The sequence below is a fragment of the Schistocerca serialis genome, chromosome 6 (assembly GCF_023864345.2).
Source record: "Schistocerca serialis cubense isolate TAMUIC-IGC-003099 chromosome 6, iqSchSeri2.2, whole genome shotgun sequence".
Lineage (NCBI taxonomy): Eukaryota > Metazoa > Arthropoda > Insecta > Orthoptera > Acrididae > Schistocerca > Schistocerca serialis.
In genome coordinates, this window is record NC_064643.1 from 337993288 (window position 1) to 338020542 (window position 27255).

Consider the following 27255-nt stretch of genomic DNA (forward strand, 5'->3'; position numbering starts at 1 on the left):
GTCGTCTAGGAGCAAAACCTTTCCCCCGTTATCTAGTTTGCACCAGGACTGATGGAGATACTTTCACCAGTGTCAAACATTTATTCTTTGTGGAACACATTGAAGACAAGTTCGGCGAAGTGGACTCCCTGAGCAAGATGCGGTCTGGTTCGTTGCTGATAAAAACTGCTTCAACTGCCCAATCTGCGGCCCTTCGTGCCTGTACCCATCTTGGCACAATTCCTGTTTCCATTACCCCTCACCAGTCTCTAAATATGGTACAAGGTGTGATTTTTCACAGGGACCTCATCCTTCAAACTGATGAGGAACTTCGGGACAATCTCGGACGGCGGGGTGTTCACTTTGTTCGGCGTGTTCAGAAGGGTCCTAAAGATAATCGTATTGATACTGGTGCCTTTATCCTGGCCTTTGAAGGGGATACCCTTCCTGAGAAAGTTAATATTATGGTCTATCGCTGTGATGTGAAGCTGTACATCCCACCTCCTATGCGGTGTTTTAAGTGCTTGCGTTTTGGCCACGTCTTCTCGCTGTTCCCAGGACCCTCTGTGGTGACTGTGGACGTCCACTCCATGAGGGGAGTCCCTGTGTTCCCCCTCCTGTATGTGTAAATTGTCATGGTAGTCATTCTCCGCGTTCACCAGATTGCCCAGTATATAAGAAAGAAAAAAAGATACAGGAGTAAAAGTCCCTTGATCGTTTAAGCTACACAGAGGCCCGTAAGAAATATGCACGATTGCACCCTGTGTCCATGACATCTAGTTACGCCTTGGTTACATTTTCATCCCTTCCTCCCCCTTCCTTACCCCCATCCCGGACCCCTCTCCTCCCCCCTCCCCTACGGCTCCCACACTTTCTCCTCCGGGCGCTGCTCCCCCTCCCCAGCCGGAGAAGTGTCCCACTCCTTCGGCGTCTGCCGGTCAAGGGCGCCTCTCCCAGGATGCCCCTTCCCGGCACCTTCCAGGTCAAAGGTCTGCTGCCGCGCGGCGACCACGAGAGCCGCGGTCTATCGGCCCCCAGGTCGCCCGGTCTCTTTCTGTTCCTGATCTTGCTGCAGCTGGCTCCTTTATGCCACACAGCCCTCCTCGATCTCGGCCTGAAAAGAAGAAACATAAGTCCCGGGACAAAGAGCCTCTGGTGTCACCGGAGGTCCCTTCCCCGACTTTACAACCGGATTCTGAACCGTCGTTCATGGATGTCGTCCCCCTCCTTGCCGGTGACGGGTGGGGACCCGGCGGTATGACTGGATTTAGCGTGTTCAACCCTCACTTAAACCATCGTTCTGTGGTTCTCCAATGGAATTGTAATGGCTACTATCGTCACCTTCCGGAATTGAAATCCCTTCTTTCGTCCTACTCTGCAGCTTGTGTGGTTCTCCAGGAATCTCATTCTACTGATGCCCACTCACTGACCCACCATGGGTTCCGTGTTTTCTGTCGAAATCGGGTCGGACCCTTGCGGGCTTCTGGTGGCGTTTGTACGTTGGTCCGTACAGACATTGCTAGCACGTGGATTCCTCTCCAAACTACATTGGAAGCGGTTGCTGTTAGGGTCCACGTAGACTCTGCAGTCACAGTTTGCAATCTTTATCTCCCTCCTGACAGGACTCTTACACCTGCTGCCTTTACCGCCCTTCTTCAGCAACTTCCTCCTCCCTTCCTCCTCCTTGATGGCAATTTCCCGGGCCCTTACTTTATTAAACAATCCCAACACAACCGCGTTTTGTTATGTACGGACTCGATGAGTGGCCTTCTTGCTATTGACCGGTGTTTCTCGCGCCATCCCTTGGTCTCTGCCATCCATGACCATCTCGCTGATCTTCACCGTGCTGCTTGTTCCATTGACTTCCTATGGGTCCCGGGCCATGTGGGTATCCCGGGTAATGAGCTCGCTGATCGTTTGGCTGGGGAGCAGTTACTTACCTCCCATTTTCTGTAACCTCTCCTGCAGCGGATTTACGGCTTCACATCAAATCCCAATTCGCACAGTCATGGGCCAATTCTTGGGAGGCTACTCCACTGTCTAATAAACTTCGTGCAATTAAGGTGACACCAGTCACATGGCGTTCTTCCTTTCGCCTCTCCCGCAAGGACTCGACCACACTGTGTCGTCTCCGCATTGGCCATACCAGGCTGACCCATGGTTTTCTTTTGCGTGATGAGCCACCCCCGCTATGTGGTTGTGGAGCCTTCCAGTCAGTGGCCCACATTTTGGTTGAATGCCCCCTTCTTTTGGCTCTGTGTGCTAAGTACAGACTCCCCCACACTTTACCTTTGATGTTGGCTGACGATTCCCGGATGGTCTCTCTGGTTCTCGGTTTCCTCCGGGAGAGTGGTTTTTATTCTCAGTTTTAAAGTTTTTAATCTCTCTCTGGTGTTGGGGCAGGGCGGTGAGTGTTTGGGTGTCTCCCGCTGTAGGCAGTGTTCAGAGATTCCCGATTCACCTCCCTGACCGGAATCCTCTTTTCTTCCCCTTTTACTCTGTTTTTACCCCTTCTTTTTAAGGCTTGGTTAGTCTTTCTATTCCCATACGTACTTTCTGCATTATAGCAGTTGTACCTTTTAAGTCACGGGTGGTCTTGCCTATGCTGCTTCAGCATAGTGTTGGGTTCGTTATCTTGCCGACTTCCCTCATTTGTTTTTACTAATGACAACGTGACTGCCCTTTTACGTTTTTCCCTTTTTCCGTTTTATTGTTCTGACTTTTCTGAGATGTCCCGTTACCAGAATGGAGTCTATTTGAAACAAGGGACTGATGACCTTGCTGTTTGGTCCCTTCAACATCAAACAACCAACCAACCATCGTCCTATATATGCGGTATCCTTTACAAGCGAACCACTGTTTACTAAAATTCTCCCAATAAACCGAAGTCGACCGTTCGCTTTTCCTACCACAGTTCTCACATGCTCGTTCCACCTCATATCGCTGTGCAACGTTATGCCCAGATATTTAAACGACTTGACGGTGTCAAGCTGGACACTAGTAATATTGTATCCGAACATTAAAGGTTTGTTCTTCGTACTCATCCGCATTAACTTGCATTTCTCCATATTTAGGACTAGTTGCCATTAATCGCACCAACTGGAAATTTTGTCTTTGTCTTTTATCTTTCTACAGTCACTCACCTTCGACACCTTACCGTACACCACTGCAGATTGCTGCCCATCCTGTCATCCAAATCATTTACGTTTACAGAAAACAGCAGCGCTTCTATCACACTTCGCTGAGGCACTTCTTAAGATACTCTTGTCTCTGGGCAACATACTGGTTCTATTATTTAAGAAGTCTTAGAGCCAGTCACATATCTGGGAACTTACTGTATACACTCCTACCTCCGTTTACAGCCTGCAATGGGGCGTCGTGTCAAATGCTTCCTGGAAATCCAGAAAATGGAATCTGCCTGTTGCCCTTCCTCCATAGTTTGCGGTAAATCATGTGAGAAAAGCTCAAGCTGAGTTTAACACGAGCGATGCTTTCTAAAACCGTGCTGATTCGTGGACATAGACTTTTCAGTCTCTAGAAAGTTCATAAGTGAAATGAGAATACGGTCAAAGATTTTGCAGCAAAGAGAAGTTAGGGAAGCTGGTCACTATATCGATGGTCAAATGACGGCACGTTTGTAGGATTCTCCTTTGTGAACCATTTCTGGAGCGTGAAATTTGATATGCCTCTTGCCCACCCTGTCGCTCTCAAGCTTTATGACCATCTGGCCCGGCGTTAGATGAGTCTGCCTTGTGTCCTACCTACTCGCCAACCTCCCAGAACAAAATCTTTGCGTTAAAACATAGCAACGAAATTTATAGAAGTTGGCTGTGATGGGTCCCATCGCTCACTGCGATAGACGTAGCTACCAGGCGCAGATAAGAGAAAAGATAAAACTCCATAAATTGCCCTGATGGGCCCCTACGTAACTGATAGAGCTATAAGGCTCTTGGGTTCAGTATTTAACAAAGATGAGACCACAAAGGCATAGCTACCTGTAAAGGTATCATGCAGAGTGCAGATGTAAATGTAGATCACCTCGTGCCTAGACACGAGAAACAGCAAAACTGATCGGTGGTTCGCGTGCTACGGTCGTGAGCGTTTATGGAAAGTAATTGGACAGGGAACTGAAAGTTGGCAATAAGCTGTTGGACGCCCCGTATGACAGAAGTAATTCATCTAACTTAGCATTATTTTCATTATTTATTACATATATCCGAAAAAATTTTACTATTTCTATTTCGTTTAGTAGCTGCCATAAACCAAATCAGGTGATAAAAAGGGAAATCTTGCCTACTTCCTTCTGTAGATTTGGTTTCGATTGTTCTTCTCAATAAAATAAAACATTTTCAGATTAGTTCTGATTATTTTATTATTGTTAATGTATTTACTTTAATTCTTCGATTCCTTGGACAAATTTTTCCCTTTTACGTACACCACCTTCGAGGTAAGCTTCTCTGCTCGACTGCAGCATATGACTGTATAGTCATTCCGTTCTCGAGGAAGATAAAATAAGGCTTTCTTCTCAATACATCCATATCAGCATTCCTATATCTCTGCCTCGTGCTGCTGCCACAAATTAGGCCAGTGGTAGTCGATCCGATCCTTACCGCCCAGTAATGGGCGTACGGTCTTTCATGGTGGGCAATAGGCGACTAGAGGTTAGATACTTCCATTAAATTATCTAAATTTTTGATGTAAAGTATTTCCTAAACAGTTCTTGTCGTTGTTGAAGCAGCTGTAACTCTGCTTTATAAATTTTAGAAACTAGATACTCCACTAAAGTCATTAGTGTGGAATTGATGGGCGGTTAAAATGTTAGACCCAAAATTGGGCAATAGGTAAAAATAGGATACCCTGATGTAGTCCTAGACAATATCTAACTTCAGGTCTGATGAGATGTTTGTCTTCATAGGAGATACTTCGACCAGAGACCCCAGGGGATAAGAGCATGTATTTTAGCATCGAGCAACCTATGGAAGCGGAAGAAGAAACGGAGGCAACAATCAAAGATGACGAAAAGGAAAAAGTGGAAGATGAAGCGCAGCAAACAAAGGTAAGATTTTACAAAGGCAGAAATGTTAAGTGTTAATATTTGATCCTGTGTGCCCATGAACATTTGACGTTCCACAACCTTGTTCACTCAGACCTGTAACAGCAGCGAAGCATTTTCTTTTCGGCAATGGAAAATCCATAGAACCTCTTACCACAAATTGTAATATGTTGACTTCGGATTGGTCGAAAATGTCGTTTGCGTGGTCTCCCAGTAAAACATCAAACACTAACTGTGCAGCAATCAACATCTAAATATGCCTTAAGACGCGCCTGTTCTACATTTACATCTACATTGATACTCCGCAAGCCACCCAACGGTGTGTGGCGGAGGGCACTTTACGTGCCACTGTCATTACCTCCCTTTCCTGTTCCAGTCGCGTATGGTTCGCGGGAAGAACTACTGTCTGAAAGCCTCCGTGCGCGCTCTAATCTCTCTAATTTTACATTCGTGATCTCCTCGGGAGGTATAAGTAGGGTGAAGCAATATATTAGATACCTCATCCAGAAACGCACCCTCTCGAAACCTGGCGAGCAAGCTACACCGCGATGCAGAGCGCCTCTCTTGCAGAGTCTGCCACTTGAGTTCATTAAACATCTGCGTAACGCTATCACGGTTACCAAATAACCCTGTGACGAAACGCGCCGCTCTTCTTTGGATCTTCTGTATCTCCTCCGTAAGACCGATCTGGTACGGATCCCGCACTGATGAGCAATACTCAAGTATAGGTCGAACGAGTGTTTTGTAAGCCACCTCCTTTGTTGATGGACTACATTTTCTAAGCACTCTCCCAATGAATCTCAACCTGGTACCCGCCTTACCAACAATTAATTTTATATGATCATTCCACTTCAAATCGTTCCGCACGCATACTCCCAGATATTTTACAGAAGTAACTACTACCAGTGTTTGTTCCGCTATCATATAATGATACAATAAAGCATCCTTCTTTCTATGTATTCGCAATACATTACATTTGTCTATGTTAAGGGTCAGTTGCCACTCCCTGCACCAAGTGCCTATCCGCTGCGGATCTTCCTGCATTTCGCTACAATTTTCTAATGCTGCAACTTCTCTATATACTACAGCATCATCCGCGAAAAGCCGCATGGAACTTCCGACACTATCTACTAGGTCATTTATATATATTGTGAAAAGCAATGGTCCCATAACACTCCCCTGTGGCACGCCAGAGGTTACTTTGTCTGTAGACGTCTCTCCATTGATAACAACATGCTGTGTTCTGTTTGCTAAAAACTCTTCAATCCAGCCACAGAGCTGGTCTGATATTCCGTAGGCTCTTACTTTATCAGCCGACAGCGCGGAACTGTATCGAACGCCTTCCGGAAGTCAAGAAAAATAGCATCTACCTGGGAGCCTGTATCTAATATTTTCTGGGTCTCATGAACAAATAAAGCGAGTTGGGTCTCACACGATCGCTGTTTCCGGAATCCATGTTGATTCCTACATAGTAGATTCTGGGTTTCCAGAAATGACATGATACTCGAGCAAAAAACATGTTCTAAAATTCTACAAGAGATCGACGTCAGAGATATAGGTCTATAGTTTTGCGCATCTGCTCGACGACCCTTCTTGAAGACTGGGACTATCTGTGCTCTTTTCCAATCATTTGGAACCCTCCGTTCCTCTAGAGACTTGCGGTACACAGCTGTTAGAAGGGGGGCAAGTTCTTTCGCGTACTCTGTGTAGAATCGAATTGGTATCCCGTCAGGTCCAGTGGACTTTCCTCTATTGAGTGATTCCAGTTGCTTTTCTATTCCTTGGACACTTATTTCGATGTCAGCCATTTTTTCGTTTGTGCGAGGATTTAGAGAAGGAACTGCAGTGCGGTCTTCCTCTGTGAAACAGCTTTGGAAAAAGGTGTTTAGTATTTCAGCTTTACGAGTGTCATCCTCTGTTTCAATGCCATCATCATCCCGTAGTGTCTGGATATGCTGTTTCGAGCCACTTACTGATTTAACGTAAGACCAGAACTTCCTAGGATTTTCTGTCAAGTCGGTATATAGAATTTTACTTTCGAATTCAATGAACGCTTCACGCATAGCCCTCCTTACGCTAACGTTGACATCGTTTAGCTTCTGTTTGTCTGAGAGGTTTTGGGTGCGTTTAAACTTGGAGTGGAGCTCTCTTTGCTTTCGCAGTAGTTTCCTAACTTTGTTGTTGTACCACGGTGGGTTTTTCCCGTCCCTCACAGTTTTACTCGGCACGTACCTGTCTAAAACGCATTTTACGGTTGCCTTGAACTTTTTCCATAAACACTCAACATTGTCAGTGTCGGAACAGAAATTTTCGTTTTGATCTGTTAGGTAGTCTGAAATCTGCCTTCTATTACTCTTGCTAAACAGATAAACCTTCCTCCCTTTTTTTATATTCCTATTAACTTCAATATTCAGGGATGCTGCAACGGCCTTATGATCACTGATCCCCTGTTCTGTACATACAGAGTCGAAAAGTTCGGGTCTGTTTGTTATCAGTAGGTCCAAGATGTTATCTCCACGAGTCGGTTCTCCGTTTAATTGCTCGAGGTAATTTTCGGATGTGCACTCAGTATAATGTCACTCGATGCTCTGTCCCCACCACCCGTCCTAAACATCTGAGTGTCCCAGTCTATATCTGGTAAATTGAAATCTCCACCTAAGACTATAACATGCTGAGAAAATTTATGTGAAATGTATTCCAAATTTTCTCTCAGTTGTTCTGCCACCAATGCTGCTGAGTCGGGAGGTCGGTAAAAGGAGCCAATTATTAACCTAGTTCGGTTGTTTAGTGTAACCTCCACCCATAATAATTCAGAGGAACTATCCACTTCTACTTCACTACAGGATAAACTACTACTAACAGCGACGAACACTCCACCACCGGTTGCATGCAATCTATCCTTTCTAAACACCGTCTGTACCTTTGTAAAAATTTCGGCAGAATTTATCTCTGGCTTAAGCCAGCTTTCTGTACCTATAACGATTTCAGCTTCGGTGCTTTCTATCAGCGCTTGAAGTTCCGGTACTTTACCAACGCAGCTTCGACAGTTTACAATTACAATACCGATTGCTGCTTGGTCCCCGCATGTCCTGACTTTACCCCGCACCCGTTGAGGCTGTTGCCCTTTAATTGAGTATTACAATCTTTCGCACACATTAGTCTCTGGAAAATTTTGCTTGGGAAATTTGCTAGTTCCCACTTTCAGCTCATGAACACCTTCAGTGATTCGATTTTTGAAGTTTTGGTCCAAAGCATATACGGGGTGTCCCACTCAAACCTCCCTGATTTGAAAGACCCAGGAAAAAAACGACAGTAGATACGAAATGAAAAACACACCACATTGCAGAGCAGCTGAAAGAATTTATCATCAATACACCTCTACATGTGAACCATTGGTAGCACGAAGAATATCTCGCCTATTTTAGATTTCTTGCCAAGTTCTTTGTAACATTTTCTGTTATTGTTGCAATCGCATTACTGATAGGATGTCGCAATGTAAGAATGTCGTCCACTTTGGTCGCATACACGCGGTCCTACACGACTCCACACATGAAGTCAAACAGCGTAATGTCGGGTGAACTTGGTGGCCAGCAATGAGTCCTCCGTGTCCGATCCAACGATTGTGAAATTTTCTATCCAGGAACTTGCGAAGAGCCGTTGACAAATGCTGCGTTGCTCAATCTTGTTGAATGTTGGGTTGCAAGTCTTGTATCTGAGGGTACACAACAGCTCCAACATGTCCAGACACACTGACCCATTCTCTGTTCGTTCCGTGAACAGCGGTCCAACAATCATGTCGTGCATTAGCCCACACCAGACATTTAGTTTAAAGCTATCACAAATATGTTCAATGACAATATGCGGATCTTGCGAACCCTAAATCCGAAAATTATGCCTATTAACCCTTCCCGATGGGTGAAAGGTTACCTCATCCGAGAATAAACACCTTTCCGGGAAGTTGGCATTCATATCAATACGCTGCAGCATGTCCACAGCAAATTTTTGTCGGCGTCGTTTGTCGTTCAGCTTCAGACGTTGCAGAATTTGCACTTTGTAAGCACACATACGACGACGCTGGTGAAAGACACGATGCAATGTTGATAGAGGTACATAAAGTCGCCTAGATGCTTGACGATTTGACTTACGTGGGCTTCTGCGAAACGTTTCTCATGTCCTCCACTGTCTCTTCTGAAACTCCGTAATGTGCACCGCCAGAATGTTTCAGAACACTTCCTACTGCCAGAAACTTCCATTCCTTACTTGTTCTCACATCAGGTGGATCACATTCATACACAAGATAGTTTCTTCGCACAGTAATCTGCGATTCTGTTTCTGCAAACCAGTTTGTGTGTGCTGCTGTGGAGTCGCCACTTTGACTTGATGTGACCATAGTGCACTCTAGCGACGATTCTTGGCACTTCTGACTCGGGAATATAAGTTGTTTGAGATGCTTTATAATGTGGTGCATTTTCATTGTCTACTGTGGTCACTGAAATCAGGGAGGTTTGAGTGGGACACCCTGTAAATTCACTGCATGAGCAGTTGCATGTGTTCTTTGCGTCTATGCGCTAGGAATGTTCCATATGACGGCTGTGATTAAATTTGCCTCTAAATGACTTTAGAAAATTGTGTAGCACACAGCATGTCATTTGAGGCTATACGTGACAGTCTTCTTCACCTAGATGTCTTCGCTACTCTTCTCTAAACATCTTCAGTTTGGACTGTCAGTGCCACGATGTGTCCATTTTCTTATTCTTAACTCAGTTAGGTAGTTAATCCGCCTTCTCACAGCACTGGTTCTTCGCATTCACACTTCAGTAGGCCTAATTGTCCCAATAAATTCAGTCTCATTGCATCACCACACTGAGAACTCAAAGCTTAAGATTTCTAAATCAAATTGAGTGATACCAGACCACCACCGTAAGTTCTGATACGTCTTCTTAATCAACCTCACACAGGAGTTCCTTCCCTATAAATATTAACCAGGGATCTGACATGGAATTCATGTAGGCCTCGATTTCTAGACGAAGTGGAGCAAGAACATTGTTTGAAATAAAACTTCATTTCGGCTGTCGCTTCAAATTGATAAGCTTCCAGTACACAATCTACACAAGATGAACATATTCCTTACTGAATGTTCCTTTACGTACTCAATGTAGAGCATTTAAGTAACGATTATTACTCGCATAAGACTCTGCACAACTGATCCATAGCACCATGAGTGGTCATTGCTGAAATCTAAAGTAACCAAATTTCACAGAGCGCCGGATAACTGACAGAATGACGAGCGCTGACCATATGGTCTGCGTGTACAGTACTCGCACGCCAGGACGAAAAGTGAGAGAAAACGCTAAAACAGATTTCAGCATTTCGTGTTAACCATGATTGAGTGGCGTGCAATACACAAAGCAAAGGCAACCAACAAATTCACTAGACTTGCCAAAAGAGGCGACTGTAGCAAAAGGATTAATCAGATCTAGTATGTATGCATTAGACTATCGCAAACTAAACAAGAAGTAAGTTTTCTGAAACTGACGTTTAGCTGTACAGATGTCATCAGTACTTGGTTAGCGTTCTTTCGTCCAATAAAGAGAATTTCTTCCAAATGTTAATCACTCGTTCGATGAGGTGTGTCCAGTTTTTTAATTGAAAATGTTTGTTCCGGACAACAGTAGCTCAAACGTTGATACCATACCACAGGCAAATTTCTTCAGTTTTTGCTGCTCAGTATCGAGTAAGGAGCCATAAATTTCAACTAGTTTCCGTCCTCTGTGGTTAGTTTCCGAAAAAGTAATTTTCCAACAAATCATTGACCTCCATTTGTAGTTCAACTGACCGTCAGGAACCAAACGGATTTTGGAACAGAACGTGACTATAAATTGTGAAGATCTGAAAATCTCTCAAAATTCTTAGTGGCAATTTTTTCGTAATATGTTGTCACTGGGTACTGTAGCGCAAAACTATCCGAAACAGCCAAAATACCATTTTCGGTAAAGCTGTGCTTCGAACAGTAACAGCTGTCTCAGAAATTCTGAGTCTCCACAGATCACGTTTTCGTCCTTTCCTGTAGATTTAGTTCATTCGTGTGCGATGATACGTCGACCAAAAGTTAACTTAGGTAACCAGGTAGGATCTGACGGCTGTGGCCCAGCTGTTTCTATCAGAGAGAAACAATTCGTTTCCGAGCTTGTAAAAAAAAAATAAATAAATAAATTAAATTTACCGCAGCTGAGCTACACTGCTGCGTGATAACGCAAATCAGTATTCAGAATAGGCTTCCTCAAGAAAAGCCTAAAACTGAAGGAGTGATTGCCCCGAATGAAGTTCACAGCACAAATGACGGGTTGCACTAGACAGGAAACGTCTTCCATACAGAATGGATGCTGATATATCAAACAGTGTATACTGAGGTGACAAGTCGAGGTATACCTTCTAATATCATGTATGACCTCATTTCGCCCCACCTAGTGCATGAAACTAGACCTGGCATGGTCTCACCATAAAATTGGAAGTCCCCTGTAGAAATACTAAGCCATGCCGTCTCTATAGCAGTCCGTTGCGGCGGAATTGTTGTCAGGGCAAGATTTTGGACACGAACTGACCTCTAGATTGTCTCAAATTTTCTATGGGATTCACGTCGGGCGATCTGGATGGCCAAGCCATTCACTCTAATTCTTCAAACTAATCTCAAACAATTACGGCATGGTGAGAACTGAATCGTTGTTCGGGATCATGAAGTCCATGAATAGCTGCCAAAGCTCTCGCAGTAGTTCAGCTGGTGCAGAGGACCCGGTCCACTGCATGTAAACACGAAACTTTCGTGGAGCCACCACCAGCTTGCACAGTGCCTTGTTCAAAACTTGGGTCCATGGCTTCATAGTGACTGAGCCACACTGGAAACCTACTACCAGCTCTTCCCAACTGAAATCTGGACTCAGCTGATCAGGCCTTTGCTTTCCAGTTGGTTAGTCCAACTGATACTGTGACGAGCCCAGAAGAGGCATTGCAGGCGAAGTCGTGCTGTTCGCAAAGGCACTAGTGTTGGTAGCCAGCCATAACCCACTGATGCCACATTTCGACGCACTGTCCTAATAGATACATAGGTCGTGCGTTCCACATTCATTTGTGCGGTTACTTCACGCAGTGTTGCTTTTCTATTAGCACTGACAACACTACACAAATGCCGCTCCTCTCGGTCGTTAAGTGGAGGTCGTCGACCACTGCGTTATCTGGTGAGAGGTAATGACTGAAATTTAGTTTCCTCGACACACTGACTGTGGCTCTCCAAATACTGAATTAACTAACGATTTCAGAAGTGGAATATCCCATGCGTCTAGGTCCATTCCGCGATCAAAGTCCAATTCCCGTCGTGCGGTTATAATCACGTCGGACACATTTTCACATGAATCACCTGAGTTTAAATAACTCAACCAATCACTGCATTTTTATACCTTGTGTTAGCAATACTACCGGTATCTGTGTATGTGCATATCGCTATCCCATGAACAGAGCTCAGAGCTGGCAAATCTTCGAAATGAATGCTCATCTACCTCACCAGACCCTTTCTCTCTCTCTCCAGCCAAGTTTCCTCCTTGAAATGTAACCCCTCTAAACTAAACCCATTGAAAGTCATAGACTCGGATTTTTTTAAAATTTGCATTGATTTCTTTTTAAATTGTTGCATGCAGGTTCTGGCAAACGGATACAAACTCCTCAGTTACCTGTAAGTCTAAGTGGAAACCATCAACTCCAGAAGCTGGAACGTACTAGAGACCTATAGACTAATCCAGCACCAGAGATTATTGGAAATACTTCCTAGCTTTATCGCGTAACGGTAGCACTAATTTCTCCCCGACTTGCTCTCTCCCACCTAACTAAACTTGCTGAAAGGCTGACGCTTCCAAACTTGTCTTTCTAAAGACAAGTCATTTGCTGCTTCCATCACTCTCTTCGTTGCAGTCGCCATCGGTATAAGACTTTCCTCGTTCTCCCATCTTGTAAACTATTCTGTAACTTGAACGAGTGATAGGTTCATTCCTGATAAACTTTATCCTGAAGATATTTCTATGGGTTTCTAAATTACGCTTCAGAGACTCGTGTCTCAGAGCGCAACTTCCCACAAAACTTCAAACATCCTGACCCCAAAGATTGTACTCTTTCACAACGGCAACAATTTCGCAGGTACTGTCCAGTCCTTAATTTCCACGAAGTACTTTTTATGACTTAAGTTGAATTTGCTTTTAATATCACTGGATACCTTTCTTCTATGGATTGGGGGACAGAAATGAAAGAGGAAGCCGCCTGGTAGAATTTTGCACAGAGCACAACATAATCATAACTAACACTTGGTTTAAGAATCATGAAAGAAGGTTGTATACATGGAAGAACCCTGGAGATACTAAAAGGTATCAGATAGATTATATAATGGTAAGACAGAGATTTAGGAACCAGGTTTTAAATTGTAAGACATTTCCAGGGGCAGATGTGGACTCTGACCACAATCTATTGGTTATGACCTGTAGATTAAAACTGAAGAAACTGCAAAAAGGTGGGAATTTAAGGAGATGGGACCTGGATAAACTAAAAGAACCAGAGGTTGTACAGAGATTCAGGGAGAGCATAAGGGAGCAATTGACAGGAATGGGGAAATAAATACAGAAGAAGAAGAATGGGTAGCTTTGAGGGATGAAGTAGTGAAGGCAGCAGAGGATCAAGTAGGTAAAAAGACGAGGGCTAGTAGAAATCCTTGGGTAACAGAAGAAATATTGAATTTAATTGATGAAAGGAGAAAATATAAAAATGCAGTAAGTGAAACAGGCAAAAAGGAATACAAACGTCTCAAAAATGAGATCGACAGGAAGTGCAAAATGGCTAAGCAGGGATGGCTAGAGGGCAAATGTAAGGATGTAGAGGCCTATCTCACTAGGGGTAAGATAGATACCGCCTACAGGAAAATTAAAGAGACCTTTGGAGATAAGAGAACGACTTGTATGAATATCAAGAGCTCAGATGGAAACCCAGTGCTAAGCAAAGAAGGGAAAGCAGAAAGGTGGAAGGAGTATATAGAGGGTCTATACAAGGGCGATGTACTTGAGGACAATATTATGGAAATGGAAGAGGATGTAGATGAAGATGAAATGGGAGATACGATACTGCGTGAAGAGTTTGACAGAGCACTGAAAGACCTGAGTCGAAACAAGGCCCCCGGAGTAGACAATATTCCATTGGAACTACTGACGGCCGTGGGAGAGCCAGTCCTGACAAAACTCTACCATCTGGTGAGCAAGATGTATGAAACAGGCGAAATACCCTCAGACTTCAAGAAGAATATAATGATTCCAATCCCAAAGAAAGCAGGTGTTGACAGATGTGAAAATTACCGAACTATCAGCTTAATAAGTCACAGCTGCAAAATACTAACACGAATTCTTTACAGACGAATGGAAAAACTAGTAGAAGCCAACCTCGGGGAAGATCAGTTTGGATTCCGTAGAAACACTGGAACACGTGAGGCAATACTGACCTTACGACTTATCTTAGAAGAAAGATTAAGGAAAGGCAAACCTACGTTTCTAGCATTTGTAGACTTAGAGAAAGCTTTTGACAATGTTGACTGGAATACTCTCTTTCAAATTCTGAAGGTGGCAGGGGTAAAATACAGGGAGCGAAAGGCTATTTACAATTTGTACAGAAACCAGATGGCAGTTATAAGAGTCGAGGGACATGAAAGGGAAGCAGTGGTTGGGAAGGGAGTAAGACAGGGTTGTAGCCTCTCCCCGATGTTGTTCAATCTGTATATTGAGCAAGCAGTAAAGGAAACAAAAGAAAAATTCGGAGTAGGTATTAAAATTCATGGAGAAGAAATAAAAACTTTGAGGTTCGCCGATGACATTGTAATTCTGTCAGAGACAGCAAACGACTTGGAAGAGCAGTTGAATGGAATGGACAGTGTCTTGAAAGGAGGATATAAGATGAACATCAACAAAAGCAAAACAAGGATAATGGAATGTAGTCTAAATCGGGTGATGCTGAGGGAATTAGATTAGTAAATGAGGCACTTAGAGTAGTAAAGGAGTTTTGCTATTTGGGGAGCAAAATAACTGATGATGGTCGAAGTAGAGAGGATATAAAATGTAGACTGGCAATGGCAAGGAAAGCGTTTCTGAAGAAGAGAAATTTGTTAACATCCAGTATTGATTTAAGTGTCAGGAAGTCATTTCTGAAAGTATTCGTATGGAGTGTAGCCATGTATGGAAGTGAAACATGGACGATAAATAGTTTAGACAAGAAGAGAATAGAAGCTTTCGAAATGTGTTGCTACAGAAGAATGCTGAAGATTAGATGGGTAGATCATGTAACTAATGAGGAAGTATTGAATAGGATTGGGGAGAAGAGAAGTTTGTGGCACAACTTGACCAGAAGAAGGGATCGGTTGGTAGGGCATGTTCTGAGGCATCAAGGGATCACCAATTTAGTATTGGAGGGCAGCGTGGAGGGTAATAATCGTAGAGGGAGACCACGAGATGAATACACTAAGCAGATTCAGAAGGATGTAGGTTGCAGTAGGTACTGGGAGATGAAAAAGCTTGCACAGGATAGAGTAGCATGGAGAGCTGCATCAAACCAGTCTCGGGACTGAGGACCACAACAACAACAACAACAACCTTTCTTCTTCATATCAAGTACGTGAACATAAATGTAGTGTTCTCTAAATAATAGGCAGTTTTAAATTAAAGTGTTTTCAGGTAATGGCACATAAATTTCCGAATTTATATTCCTACTGTTCCCTGTTGGTTCTTCTACACACTATATTATCCGTCTTTCCATAAGCCATATACTGTTTCTATGAGTTTCCAACACATCACTTTCATTGCTGAAACGTTCCTCTACACAAAAGAATCTTGTTGAGGTATCTTGATTTTCCTGAATTTTGTTTAAATTATCGAGCTTCTCATAAGGCTTACGTCTTGACCTTCCATAAAGCCAAACTGGTAGTAAGTTGCTAAAATACCTAGCTTTTTCATTCTTCTGGAACCTGCCATTGATCTCTTTAGAACAGTGTGGATATTTTTCTAAAAGCCTGATCGCCTCTTTCTGGTCTTACGGATTCTACATACCAGCTTCAATAATCCCTTGGCTGACACTTCCTCCAACAATTTTAAAGGTTAAGAGGGAATGTTACCTACCCCTTCAGTCTTATTTGATAAGTCTTCGAAAGCTCTATTAGACTGATTCTAGTAATGGCTCCCCTATACCTTCCGTATACACTCCCATTTCGTCATCAATGATGGAATCAGAAAAATCCTCGTCTTTTAAATGACTCCAGTGTGCTCTTAGCACCTATCCGCTATATCCTCTGTGCTTAGCAATGAAATCTCCATTGTACTCTTATTGTCGACACCCTTGATTTCAATTTCACCGCAGGCCGTACCTGCTTTTCTGTAATCTGGGTCAGCCATCCGACAACTTAATTTTAGATTTCTGCACTTTTCCTTCACCTATTTCGCTTTGGCTTCCCCACACTTTCTATCTAATTCATTCCTAAGTGATTGATATTTCCTTGTTGCTACAGTTTCTGTACTTTCTTCGTCGAGAAATTACTTTTCTTTTCGGCAAATGTTTACCTATGTTAATGAAAGCTATGATAGCCCTTTCTAGAGATTTCGATTATCTTGGACTGAACTGCCTAGTGTAGTATTAATTCTTGCAGTGTCTATTTAGAGGACTTGAGCTGTATTTTATCTTTTCTACGTACTTCATTCTAATTTCACGTTCATCCTTTCAGACAGTTATCATAAACTCTTGCCTGCTCAACATTATTAGATTTTGGACTGATCAAACTTGAGCGTGGGTACGCCTTATAAGTAGTGTCACCGTGATGTGACCTGATTTGAAAATCTGGTGTAAACCTGTCGTGTACGTGTAACGCAAATTGGTCACTGTATTGGCATTAAAGAATTTAAGTACCAACACATCTATAATTCTTATCTTCTAAAGTAAAAATAAAAATAATGGAATGTAACTTAATGAGGATAAAAATTAGAAGTAATAAAGTAACTTAACTGATCATTGCTACCCTTGGTGCAAGTGATACTGACATACTGCAAACTTGACACTAACCGTCATCTGAGAGTTCATTGCAAAATTATGTCTACATAGACTGCTACAAAGTAACCAGCCTTTCGGTTACAGTGAGGCTCGGTAAGTCTCGGGTCAGCAAATGTTTCCTACATAATCCGATTCTATGTACATTGTAATCAAATTATTCAAGGATTCGGGGAAGACAATTATTAGTGTATAGTGTTAATAATGTATTTATATTAAATTATATACACTGCTAAAGCACTAATGTTTTTACACTTAGACCTCACGTTCATGCATTTTCTTAACATAGTCACTAACTATGGTATCACAGGACACCATGACATTCGGGACTTCTGTTCACATCTCGCCATATTGTCGTACACCCTCTCACTTATCCACTGTGTTAGCATCTGTCTGGTGTTTGTTTCAAATATAGCAAAATGAAGAAGCCGCACAACAGTTCATTAACACGTAATCTTCTGTTGTGTAAACGATAGGTTTCGGAACACTTAAAGTTCCAGCATCTGGTGTAAAATTTAATAGTGCAAATATTGTTATACGATTATGAGGAGAGATCCTAGTCTAAAGTGTCAGATAAGGAGCTAAGGAGCTAAGCAGCTAAAATAGCTACAGTAAATTGAAATGGACATAACACTACGTTACGTAAAATCACTTAACCATCTGAGGTCATCCTAACTACAATATTTGCGTGGAATCAAAGGTTTCGCGTCAAAGTGATAAAAGGGACCTAGAAAAATCCGCAAAAAACTGTTTAGACATGTCACAAGAATCTTGAAACATGTAAAAAGCAGCAGAAAGCGGAGAGGAGAAATCAAATTGCATGGAATTACACACATAAATACCACGGAAACTGTCCGTACGCTGCACTACCCAAAACACAGGAATATTATGTAGCAGCAAATGCTATGCCTCAATACTAAGGCCGAACGTGACCCATAGTGCAGGCGCAGTATGAAACACACATGATGGGTGAACTGTTCAAACTGGAAAAGCTAGAAGTAACAGCAGAAAGACTGAACGATCATATTATTATGAGAGAAGACCTGTACTGAATGTTATAATTAAAATATTTTTCTGTTAGAGGGCAGTGCGTTCATTGATTTTATCGAGAAAGATCGGATACTCAGTGTTGTCGAAGAAATTAAACTCTTATCTTCATTGCCATCCTCTCTACAATTAATGAATGCACTGAACTGTCACAAAAATATTTTAGTTAATTGACATTCAGGCGGGCTAAGGTGTGCATATAACGTAACGTTGTTCCTTGCTTTTTGTTTTTTTATGTAAGTCTTCTTACCTCTTAACGTTACGGTTCCGTCTTTTTTCTCATGTTACTTCCCGCTTTTCACGTTAAGTTCCAATCTCTCACCTGAAACTTCTCATGGTCGGGTTTCAGTGATGTAGAAATTTTAAAAAAATACCTCGTATTCGCCGTAAACAGTAGAAATTATTTCACAATTGTAATATCGGCCTTTGCGCCGTTTTCAAGTGACATGTGCTGAAGAAATAGTTTAAAGTACCACATGAAAACGGCCCAAAGTCTGAAATTGCAATTGTGAAATTTCTACAGTAAACGGCGAATATGATGCCCTTCAAGAAATCACAACTTTCATATCGCGCCTGCGCTGTAGGTCATGTGAGACCTCAGTACTCCCGGCTGGTATTTACTATGTTTTCCTGTCCGTGTTCCCTGTCGCGCAGCAGGGGGATGGTTTTTATGGAATTTAAGTCCACGCGGTATGGGATTTCTCCCCCTTCCCCAATTGCTTTTTTATATGTATTGAGAACCTGGTGCCTTTATTGTGCTGTCATGTCGGTATTTTTCGTGGTTTCTCTAGTTCGCTTTTATCGTTTTGACGTGGAACGTTCGGTTCAGTGATAAAACTGAGGTGAGGGTGGTCTCAGGTGGTTGAGATTTTTGGAAGTAACGTCTTGTTGTCTCTAATGTAATACATTTCAGAAATTTCAGAGGAATTGTTCTTTACGACGGTTCAAACGTGACGATACGCTCCCATTGTCCCATTTACGTTAGATAATGGAACTAAATGTTTCGAAATCGGCCATGTTCACAATAAGATTCTGGATTAGGAAATTGTGCGGTTTCTCCATTTTTGCATCTGCGATTGCCTCGTAATTCTCTGAAATTAACTTGGTTACATAATTCCTATGTACAATGTTCCGTACGTTAGATATTAGCGCTCCTAATTAAGTTGTTTAAGGGTGGTAGGACGTCAAACGGGCCGACTTGGAGCAGGAGAGGAACCACAGGACATTTTAATTTCCACTGTCTATACTTCTACAAGTAAATTCATAAAACTTTGTCTGCATGACCAGGAAGGATTCAAATTCACACTCAAAGCAGTGGGTGTTCGAAAACATAACGAAGTAATTTTTTTCCATGTGAAATTTCATCATTTTTTTCACCTACTAATGGCAGCATTTGTTGCTATAGGTAAACTTTCCTTCATAAGGGATAGTTCGATGAATTTTGCACAGCATACAAACAATACTTAAAGGTGTATGAAACTCTAAAATTTTCCAAGTCTATTAAAAACTGTGGTAAAAATTGAGGTAATAACTACAAAATTTGTGTGTTTTTTAAACATGAAGTTTAAAATAAAACAGATCGTTCGTTTTTTCATAAATTAAATAAATTCTAGAGTTTCATACACCTGTAAGTATGGTATGTATGCTGTGCAAAATTCATCGAAGAATCTCTCTAACTTGTGAAGAAAAGTGTACCTATAGCAACAAATGCAGCGATTAGTAAGTGAAAAAGTGATGAAATTTCACACGTAAAAAATTTTTATGTTTTCGAACTTCCACTGCAATGAGCGTGAATCCTGAATCCTTCCTGGTGATGCTGACAGTTTTATGAATTTATTTGTAAAAGTATAGACACTGGAAATGTCCTGTGATCCCTCACCAAGTCGGCCCGTTTGACGTCCTATCCCCCTTAACCTGGAATTGGTTCGTGTCTAAAAGCTTCCATTTGGAGAGGACATGAAAACGTCTCAAGATCAAGGTTATCCTAAAGTCACAATAATTGTCTATCCAATTAAAGGAGAGAGGCATGGGCTGCGTCGTGTCTTAAAATCAGACGGATAAGATATAAAGCCTACATAAGATCTGAAACTGCTTGCAGCCTGAAGAACAGCCGGCAGTAGCTGAAGAGGAAGTGGGTGGAGCAGCCATGAGCACAGAACGTCCACAACCGTCGGCCTCTCCTGAACACCTCCAGTCCGCTGAAGAAGCAGAGCGGGCAGCCATGGAAGTGGTGCCGCAGCCTTCGGCCCAGCCTGCGTCATCACAGGACCTCCTTGGTGCCGAGGCATCGTCTGGTGCACAGCCAGGCAGCAGCGGCAGGCGTGAGCACAAAGCAAGCTCTAAAGCCACCAAGGGGATGCTCTTCCTCAGTCTGTTCGGAGCCAAGTTGGGTTAAGACCTGGCTCGTAGATACGTCGCTGTTGGCAGTGACAATCAAGCTTTAAATGGAATTTGGTTATAGCGTAAACTTCTCAGATGCTAAAAATGTATTGAACGTTAATGCGTATTTGTCTTCAGGTTTTTAGATTTTAGCGTAACACAATCTGTTGCACGATGAATAGTTACCGTTAAGGTGTGGAAATTGGCATACGAAGTGCTGAATTTTGTATGCAAAGGAGATTTAACATATTTTAAGAGTGGTTGTCGTAAGGTGTCTGTTAGCAAATTACGATTTTACGTGAACTGGTGAACCATTAATAAAGTCAGATGTTAACAGCAGATGAATTACTTTTTGCCCATCCTCATCACCACCTTAAATTTATGCAACTACAGAAAAATTTAATTTTTGATGTAAATTACGACACTAAACACATGGAAACTCACTTTCTCTCTACTTGAATAAAATGTAATACAATGTTCTGTCACCTACAGGAGGTTTTCGTTGGTATTTCCTGCTTTGACAGCGCCTAAGTGCCTGCAATTCAGCCGTGAAGGTTCTCTCCAAAGCACCATAATAAAATACAGATTTGATTAAACTCATCCTGATAAAATGGATGTCAAACGTGGTGGAGCTAAAATTAAGCTACGAATTGACCAGGCAAAAAGAAATGTCGTCTTGAACAAATTACTGGATCAAGCAGAATAAAGGTGGGACATATTCAGATTTGTAGGCAAAAATGGGTAATTTCGCAAGGAGCGACGCTTAGTGCGCATTGGTTCCCTTCAGAACTGAAATGAATAATAAAGATCTGTTGAATGGAATGAACTGAGAGTACTGAATGACTGAGAATAAACCAGAAAGACAAAAGTAATAATTAGCAGAAATAAGAACAGACTTCCAAACTGGAGATAAAGTTAAGGACTTCTGCTACCTTGGAACCAAAATAATCTGACGGACGAAGCGAGGATTATTTGAAAAAGCAGATTAGTACCAGGCAAAGAGGAATTTCCCTCGGATGTCTACTGGTGTAAAAAGCTGGCATTAATTTGAGGAAGAAATTTCTGAAATCTAAGTTAAGAGCACAACAGGATTGTAAGTGGGCTGCATCTGTGTTGCAGCGCTGTGTAGCGCTTTGCCTTGGATCTCTGACTGCGCTTTCTTTGTAAGAGATTATTTGGCTGGTTGGACTCGTTGCCGTAAGTTAATCGACAGTAGTGTTGGGCAGTTACAAATTAGTCGCCAGCAGTGATGGAAGTACTGTTGGGCGGTTTGAGGTGAACAGCCAGCAGCGATGGATGTTAAATGTGAGAAGTTAGCATTGATGGAGGGTAGAGGTCTGAAGTGTTAGCGTAGGCTAACGATCTGGAAGTATCAGACTTAGAGATGGAAAATTATTCGTGGTTTTATATCTTTGTACTGGATGTCAATGACGATTTATATTCGTGTTTGAACTGGATGTCACATTATTAAAGTAAAAAAGTAAATTACATGCCTATTAGTAGTTAGTGGCTTTAGTAGTTTCAATCTTTTATTTAGCTGGCAGTATTTACCTTTGCTGTTTTCCAATAGTTCGCGTAATGATTTTTTGTGAGGTAAGTACTTAATGAAATGTATAGGTTAAGATTTTTTAGTCAGGTCCAGTCTTTTGAATTAATTATTTGAAGTCAGGTTGTAATTTTTTTTAGCAGTCGGATTTCCTTGCGCTAGAATATTGTGGGACAGTATTGACATGATAAAGGAGACTCAGTACGTTATTTTACTCGGCTGTTTCAGAATAAAATAAAGTAGAAATTTCATCTTCTCAGTCATTCAGCAATTTAAGTACAGATTCACACATTTTTAAATGAAGTTTCAGGGTATAGTAATGAACCATACAGTATGGAAACCGGAACAGATCACTTCAACGTTCTGGACGCGGTGCTGCAGAACAATGTTAAAAATTAGGTGAACAAATGAATAAGGTGGTTCTCTACAGAATCGGCGAGGAAAGGAATGTATTGAAAACACTTCCAAAAGACGGGAAGATAAATCTGTGAAGACATTCGGGATAAACTTCCATCGTTCTGAAGGGAGCTGTAGAGGAAGACAGAGATTGGAACACGTCCAGGAAGTAATAGAGGACGCAGGGTACAAGTGCTATTCGGAGACAAGAGTTTGGAGCAGGACAGGAATTAATCACCCTGATAACTCTTCGTCAAAAGGACTAAAAAAAAGCAAACCATAAATCGGCAGATATTACACGATGACTGCCGCTCGCATAGCGACGGATCTTCCACTGGAAGACCGGAGCACACGTCGTCTGTCAGGTAGTGTACGCGGAGCTGGTAGTTACTCGGACACACATACAATTTCCTCTATCAGATGGAGTTACCTGTGCTCTTATTTTAGTTCTCCGGTAAATGGCAGTTTAAATACATCTTAGGGACACTCTGGAGCCTACAGTTTCAAGGATATGGCTGCTCTTGTACGATTACTCGGGCACTCATCTTTGGTGCAATGAAGTAAACATCTGACTGCAACATTACTCGATCTGTTTTGTAGGCAGAATTAAAGAACGACTACTACACTTTAGTCGCTGTCTTGGGACCTATGACTATGCAGTTCGATGCCCCATCTTAAACAAAACAAACAATCCTTGTCTTGTCGAAGTTTCTCAAATTAATAAATATTAATTTTTGATCCTTCGAGAGTCTCAACATGCGTGTTCGGGACAAGCCTTGGGGTAATACTGTGATATGGCATATAGCTTTTTCATGTTACCCAAGCACGTCGCAATGAACATGTCGAATATCACGAGGCCTCAGGCGACCAGAGACAAGCCTCCCCTCTGACGCCGGTGAAACGACCATCACTAAGCGCGTGCCACTTCGACGTGTTAAGCATTGGTTGTGCTGCCCGTTAATGAAGTTGTCTTTAAGCGCATCATTACACCATACATACTTCAATCTGTTTAACTTGTCTGAACAAACAAAACCGTATACTTTTCTCCCGTTAAGTTGACAGTAGTTACTTCGGAAATAAGCATTTAGATGGTTGCTGACAAAGTTAGCACTGCTTGTCACGTCACAGGGAATATTATTAAAAAAATGTCGGTATGCATGGCACATGTGACATTAGAGGGAAGTTAGCAGTAACGGCCAGCTGTGACACTTATCAAACATGCCGAGAGAAACTTAATACATTAATGAACATAAGGCGACATTTTAATTGATCCACTTGTGCGAGCAATGAAGACGTTTAAAAGTATTTTTTTCGTTATTGGAACGCGTCTGTCTTCTAGCAAGCATTTACGAAAGCATGAAGACTTCGGTCATTTCACCTACCATCAGTGTCTCAGAAGGTAGCCCAGGGCTTCGGAAATTACCAATCGAATTCTACTTGCCCTTAATCGATAGGAACATTCTAGGAGCTGGTAAGGATTTGTTCGAAAACGGGCTCAAAAGACTGCAGTTGCCCTAGTCTCTCTTAAGACATAAAACTAAAAACGAAAAGAATAATACGGTTGTTAATTCGCTTCGTTAGCCAGTTTTCGGCTTAGATTCTGCAGACTTCATTGTTACTGTTATACATTTTTTGCGCTTAAAACAGTAATTGAACTTGAATATTACATGAATATTCAGTTTCCCCTTTTTATGTTTTCTTTTTCTCTTCCCAAAACCTCTTCATTCTTTGACTGTGTTCGTGTTTCCTTTGTTCTGTCCCTATTTTCGCCGGTCTCTTCCTTTCTGCAGACTTTAATATATTAGATTTTCGCAACGCGCCCAGAAGACGCCTGTGCCCACCTGGAACTAAATGCTCAACTCTATTTAGTACAGTGCATAATCGGATAATACGTTTCCTAAGACGTCACATGCAGCTTGAGCTCACTAGACAAACCTGTCCTGTAAGTAATGCTATCATGGGTTTGTGACTTATCAGTTTTGCCTTGGTCGCAGCTGTGGTTTTTTAACGTTGTAGATGCTGTACATTCCTTGCAGTCCATTCCCACCAAGATTACCAACATAATCGTTGTCACCACTGGAGTCACTCAGTTGTGTCCACAAACGGACCTTCTCCGTCAGAATATTCAGATAGTGCCGGATCACCGAAATAAGACCTATCGTTAGCACCCTCAAATTCTTCGTAAGTGAAGAAGACAGTGTCGTGCCGTCCCACTGATTGACGGTATGGGATACATTTCAGGCAAAATCATTTATGCATGTATCACGTGATAAGGCAAATATTACTGTTCGTACCAAAACTTAAATCAGAAGTCAAATTTATAATTGATGCAGTAAAATGTCGTAAGAATTAGTAAAAAATGCCATTGAACAACATTTTTCCTGAATTCCTGTACATACGTTTATGCCCAGTACTGCACCCTATTCAGTGCTACACAGAGCGGAGGTAGGGGCCTCAGTGTGACACACAGCGTCAGGCGTGAAGCTCTACTGAATAGCGTCGTCAGACAAGGTACAATATTAGTGAACGACACAGAAAAAGATCTTGCACATGGTGAAGTGCATACAGAGTATATGTCTATCTTGACAGTGCAGTGGTAGTGAAATTAAAAACATTAAAGATTTAATAAATATAAAGGCAACGAATGAAAGACTACCACTAAATTGGAGAAAACACTTTCAGGTAAAACACTTTCAGGTAAAGCACTTTCAGGTAAAGCACTTTCAGGTAAAGCACTTTCAGGTAAAGCACTTTCAGGTAAAGCACTTTCAGGTAAAGCACTTTCAGGTAAAGCACTTTCAGGTAAAGCACTTTCAGGTAAAGCACTTTCAGGTAAAGCACTTTCAGGTAAAGCACTTTCAGGTAAAGCACTTTCAGGTAAAGCACTTTCAGGTAAAGCACTTTCAGGTAAAGCACTTTCAGGTAAAGCACTTTCAGGTAAAGCACTTTCAGGTAAAGCACTTTCAGGTAAAGCACTTTCAGGTAAAGCACTTTCAGGTAAAGCACTTTCAGGTAAAGCACTTTCAGGTAAAGCACTTTCAGGTAAAGCACTTTCAGGTAAAGCACTTTCAGGTAAAGCACTTTCAGGTAAAGCACTTTCAGGTAAAGCACTTTCAGGTAAAGCACTTTCAGGTAAAGCACTTTCAGGTAAAGCACTTTCAGGTAAAGCACTTTCAGGTAAAGCACTTTCAGGTAAAGCACTTTCAGGTAAAGCACTTTCAGGTAAAGCACTTTCAGGTAAAGCACTTTCAGGTAAAGCACTTTCAGGTAAAGCACTTTCAGGTAAAGCACTTTCAGGTAAAGCACTTTCAGGTAAAGCACTTTCAGGTAAAGCACTTTCAGGTAAAGCACTTTCAGGTAAAGCACTTTCAGGTAAAGCACTTTCAGGTAAAGCACTTTCAGGTAAAGCACTTTCAGGTAAAGCACTTTCAGGTAAAGCACTTTCAGGTAAAGCACTTTCAGGTAAAGCACTTTCAGGTAAAGCACTTTCAGGTAAAGCACTTTCAGGTAAAGCACTTTCAGGTAAAGCACTTTCAGGTAAAGCACTTTCAGGTAAAGCACTTTCAGGTAAAGCACTTTCAGGTAAAGCACTTTCAGGTAAAGCACTTTCAGGTAAAGCACTTTCAGGTAAAGCACTTTCAGGTAAAGCACTTTCAGGTAAAGCACTTTCAGGTAAAGCACTTTCAGGTAAAGCACTTTCAGGTAAAGCACTTTCAGGTAAAGCACTTTCAGGTAAAGCACTTTCAGGTAAAGCACTTTCAGGTAAAGCACTTTCAGGTAAAGCACTTTCAGGTAAAGCACTTTCAGGTAAAGCACTTTCAGGTAAAGCACTTTCAGGTAAAGCACTTTCAGGTAAAGCACTTTCAGGTAAAGCACTTTCAGGTAAAGCACTTTCAGGTAAAGCACTTTCAGGTAAAGCACTTTCAGGTAAAGCACTTTCAGGTAAAGCACTTTCAGGTAAAGCACTTTCAGGTAAAGCACTTTCAGGTAAAGCACTTTCAGGTAAAGCACTTTCAGGTAAAGCACTTTCAGGTAAAGCACTTTCAGGTAAAGCACTTTCAGGTAAAGCACTTTCAGGTAAAGCACTTTCAGGTAAAGCACTTTCAGGTAAAGCACTTTCAGGTAAAGCACTTTCAGGTAAAGCACTTTCAGGTAAAGCACTTTCAGGTAAAGCACTTTCAGGTAAAGCACTTTCAGGTAAAGCACTTTCAGGTAAAGCACTTTCAGGTAAAGCACTTTCAGGTAAAGCACTTTCAGGTAAAGCACTTTCAGGTAAAGCACTTTCAGGTAAAGCACTTTCAGGTAAAGCACTTTCAGGTAAAGCACTTTCAGGTAAAGCACTTTCAGGTAAAGCACTTTCAGGTAAAGCACTTTCAGGTAAAGCACTTTCAGGTAAAGCACTTTCAGGTAAAGCACTTTCAGGTAAAGCACTTTCAGGTAAAGCACTTTCAGGTAAAGCACTTTCAGGTAAAGCACTTTCAGGTAAAGCACTTTCAGGTAAAGCACTTTCAGGTAAAGCACTTTCAGGTAAAGCACTTTCAGGTAAAGCACTTTCAGGTAAAGCACTTTCAGGTAAAGCACTTTCAGGTAAAGCACTTTCAGGTAAAGCACTTTCAGGTAAAGCACTTTCAGGTAAAGCACTTTCAGGTCAAAGCATACCAATGAAATAAAATGACACAGCAAATTACTATGTATGAACAATACTGTAGATGGAGATTGCAGAGTTACGGCTTCACACGTACTGACAAGG

General features: G+C 41.9%; 1 protein-coding gene across 1 annotated transcript in view; it reads right to left on the reverse strand.

The window, feature by feature from the left end:
• Nucleotides 1–21346: 21346 nt before the first annotated feature.
• Nucleotides 21347–27255, reverse strand: part of LOC126484858 (periaxin-like) — a 30067-nt gene continuing 24158 nt past the window's right edge. Inside the window, exons 2-3 of the mRNA XM_050108454.1 lie at nucleotides 25162–27145; nucleotides 21347–21352 (exon numbers count right to left, since the gene is read on the reverse strand). Of these exons, the coding sequence (XP_049964411.1) occupies nucleotides 21347–21352; nucleotides 25162–27145 (1990 nt within the window). The remainder of the gene's footprint in view (nucleotides 21353–25161; nucleotides 27146–27255) is intronic.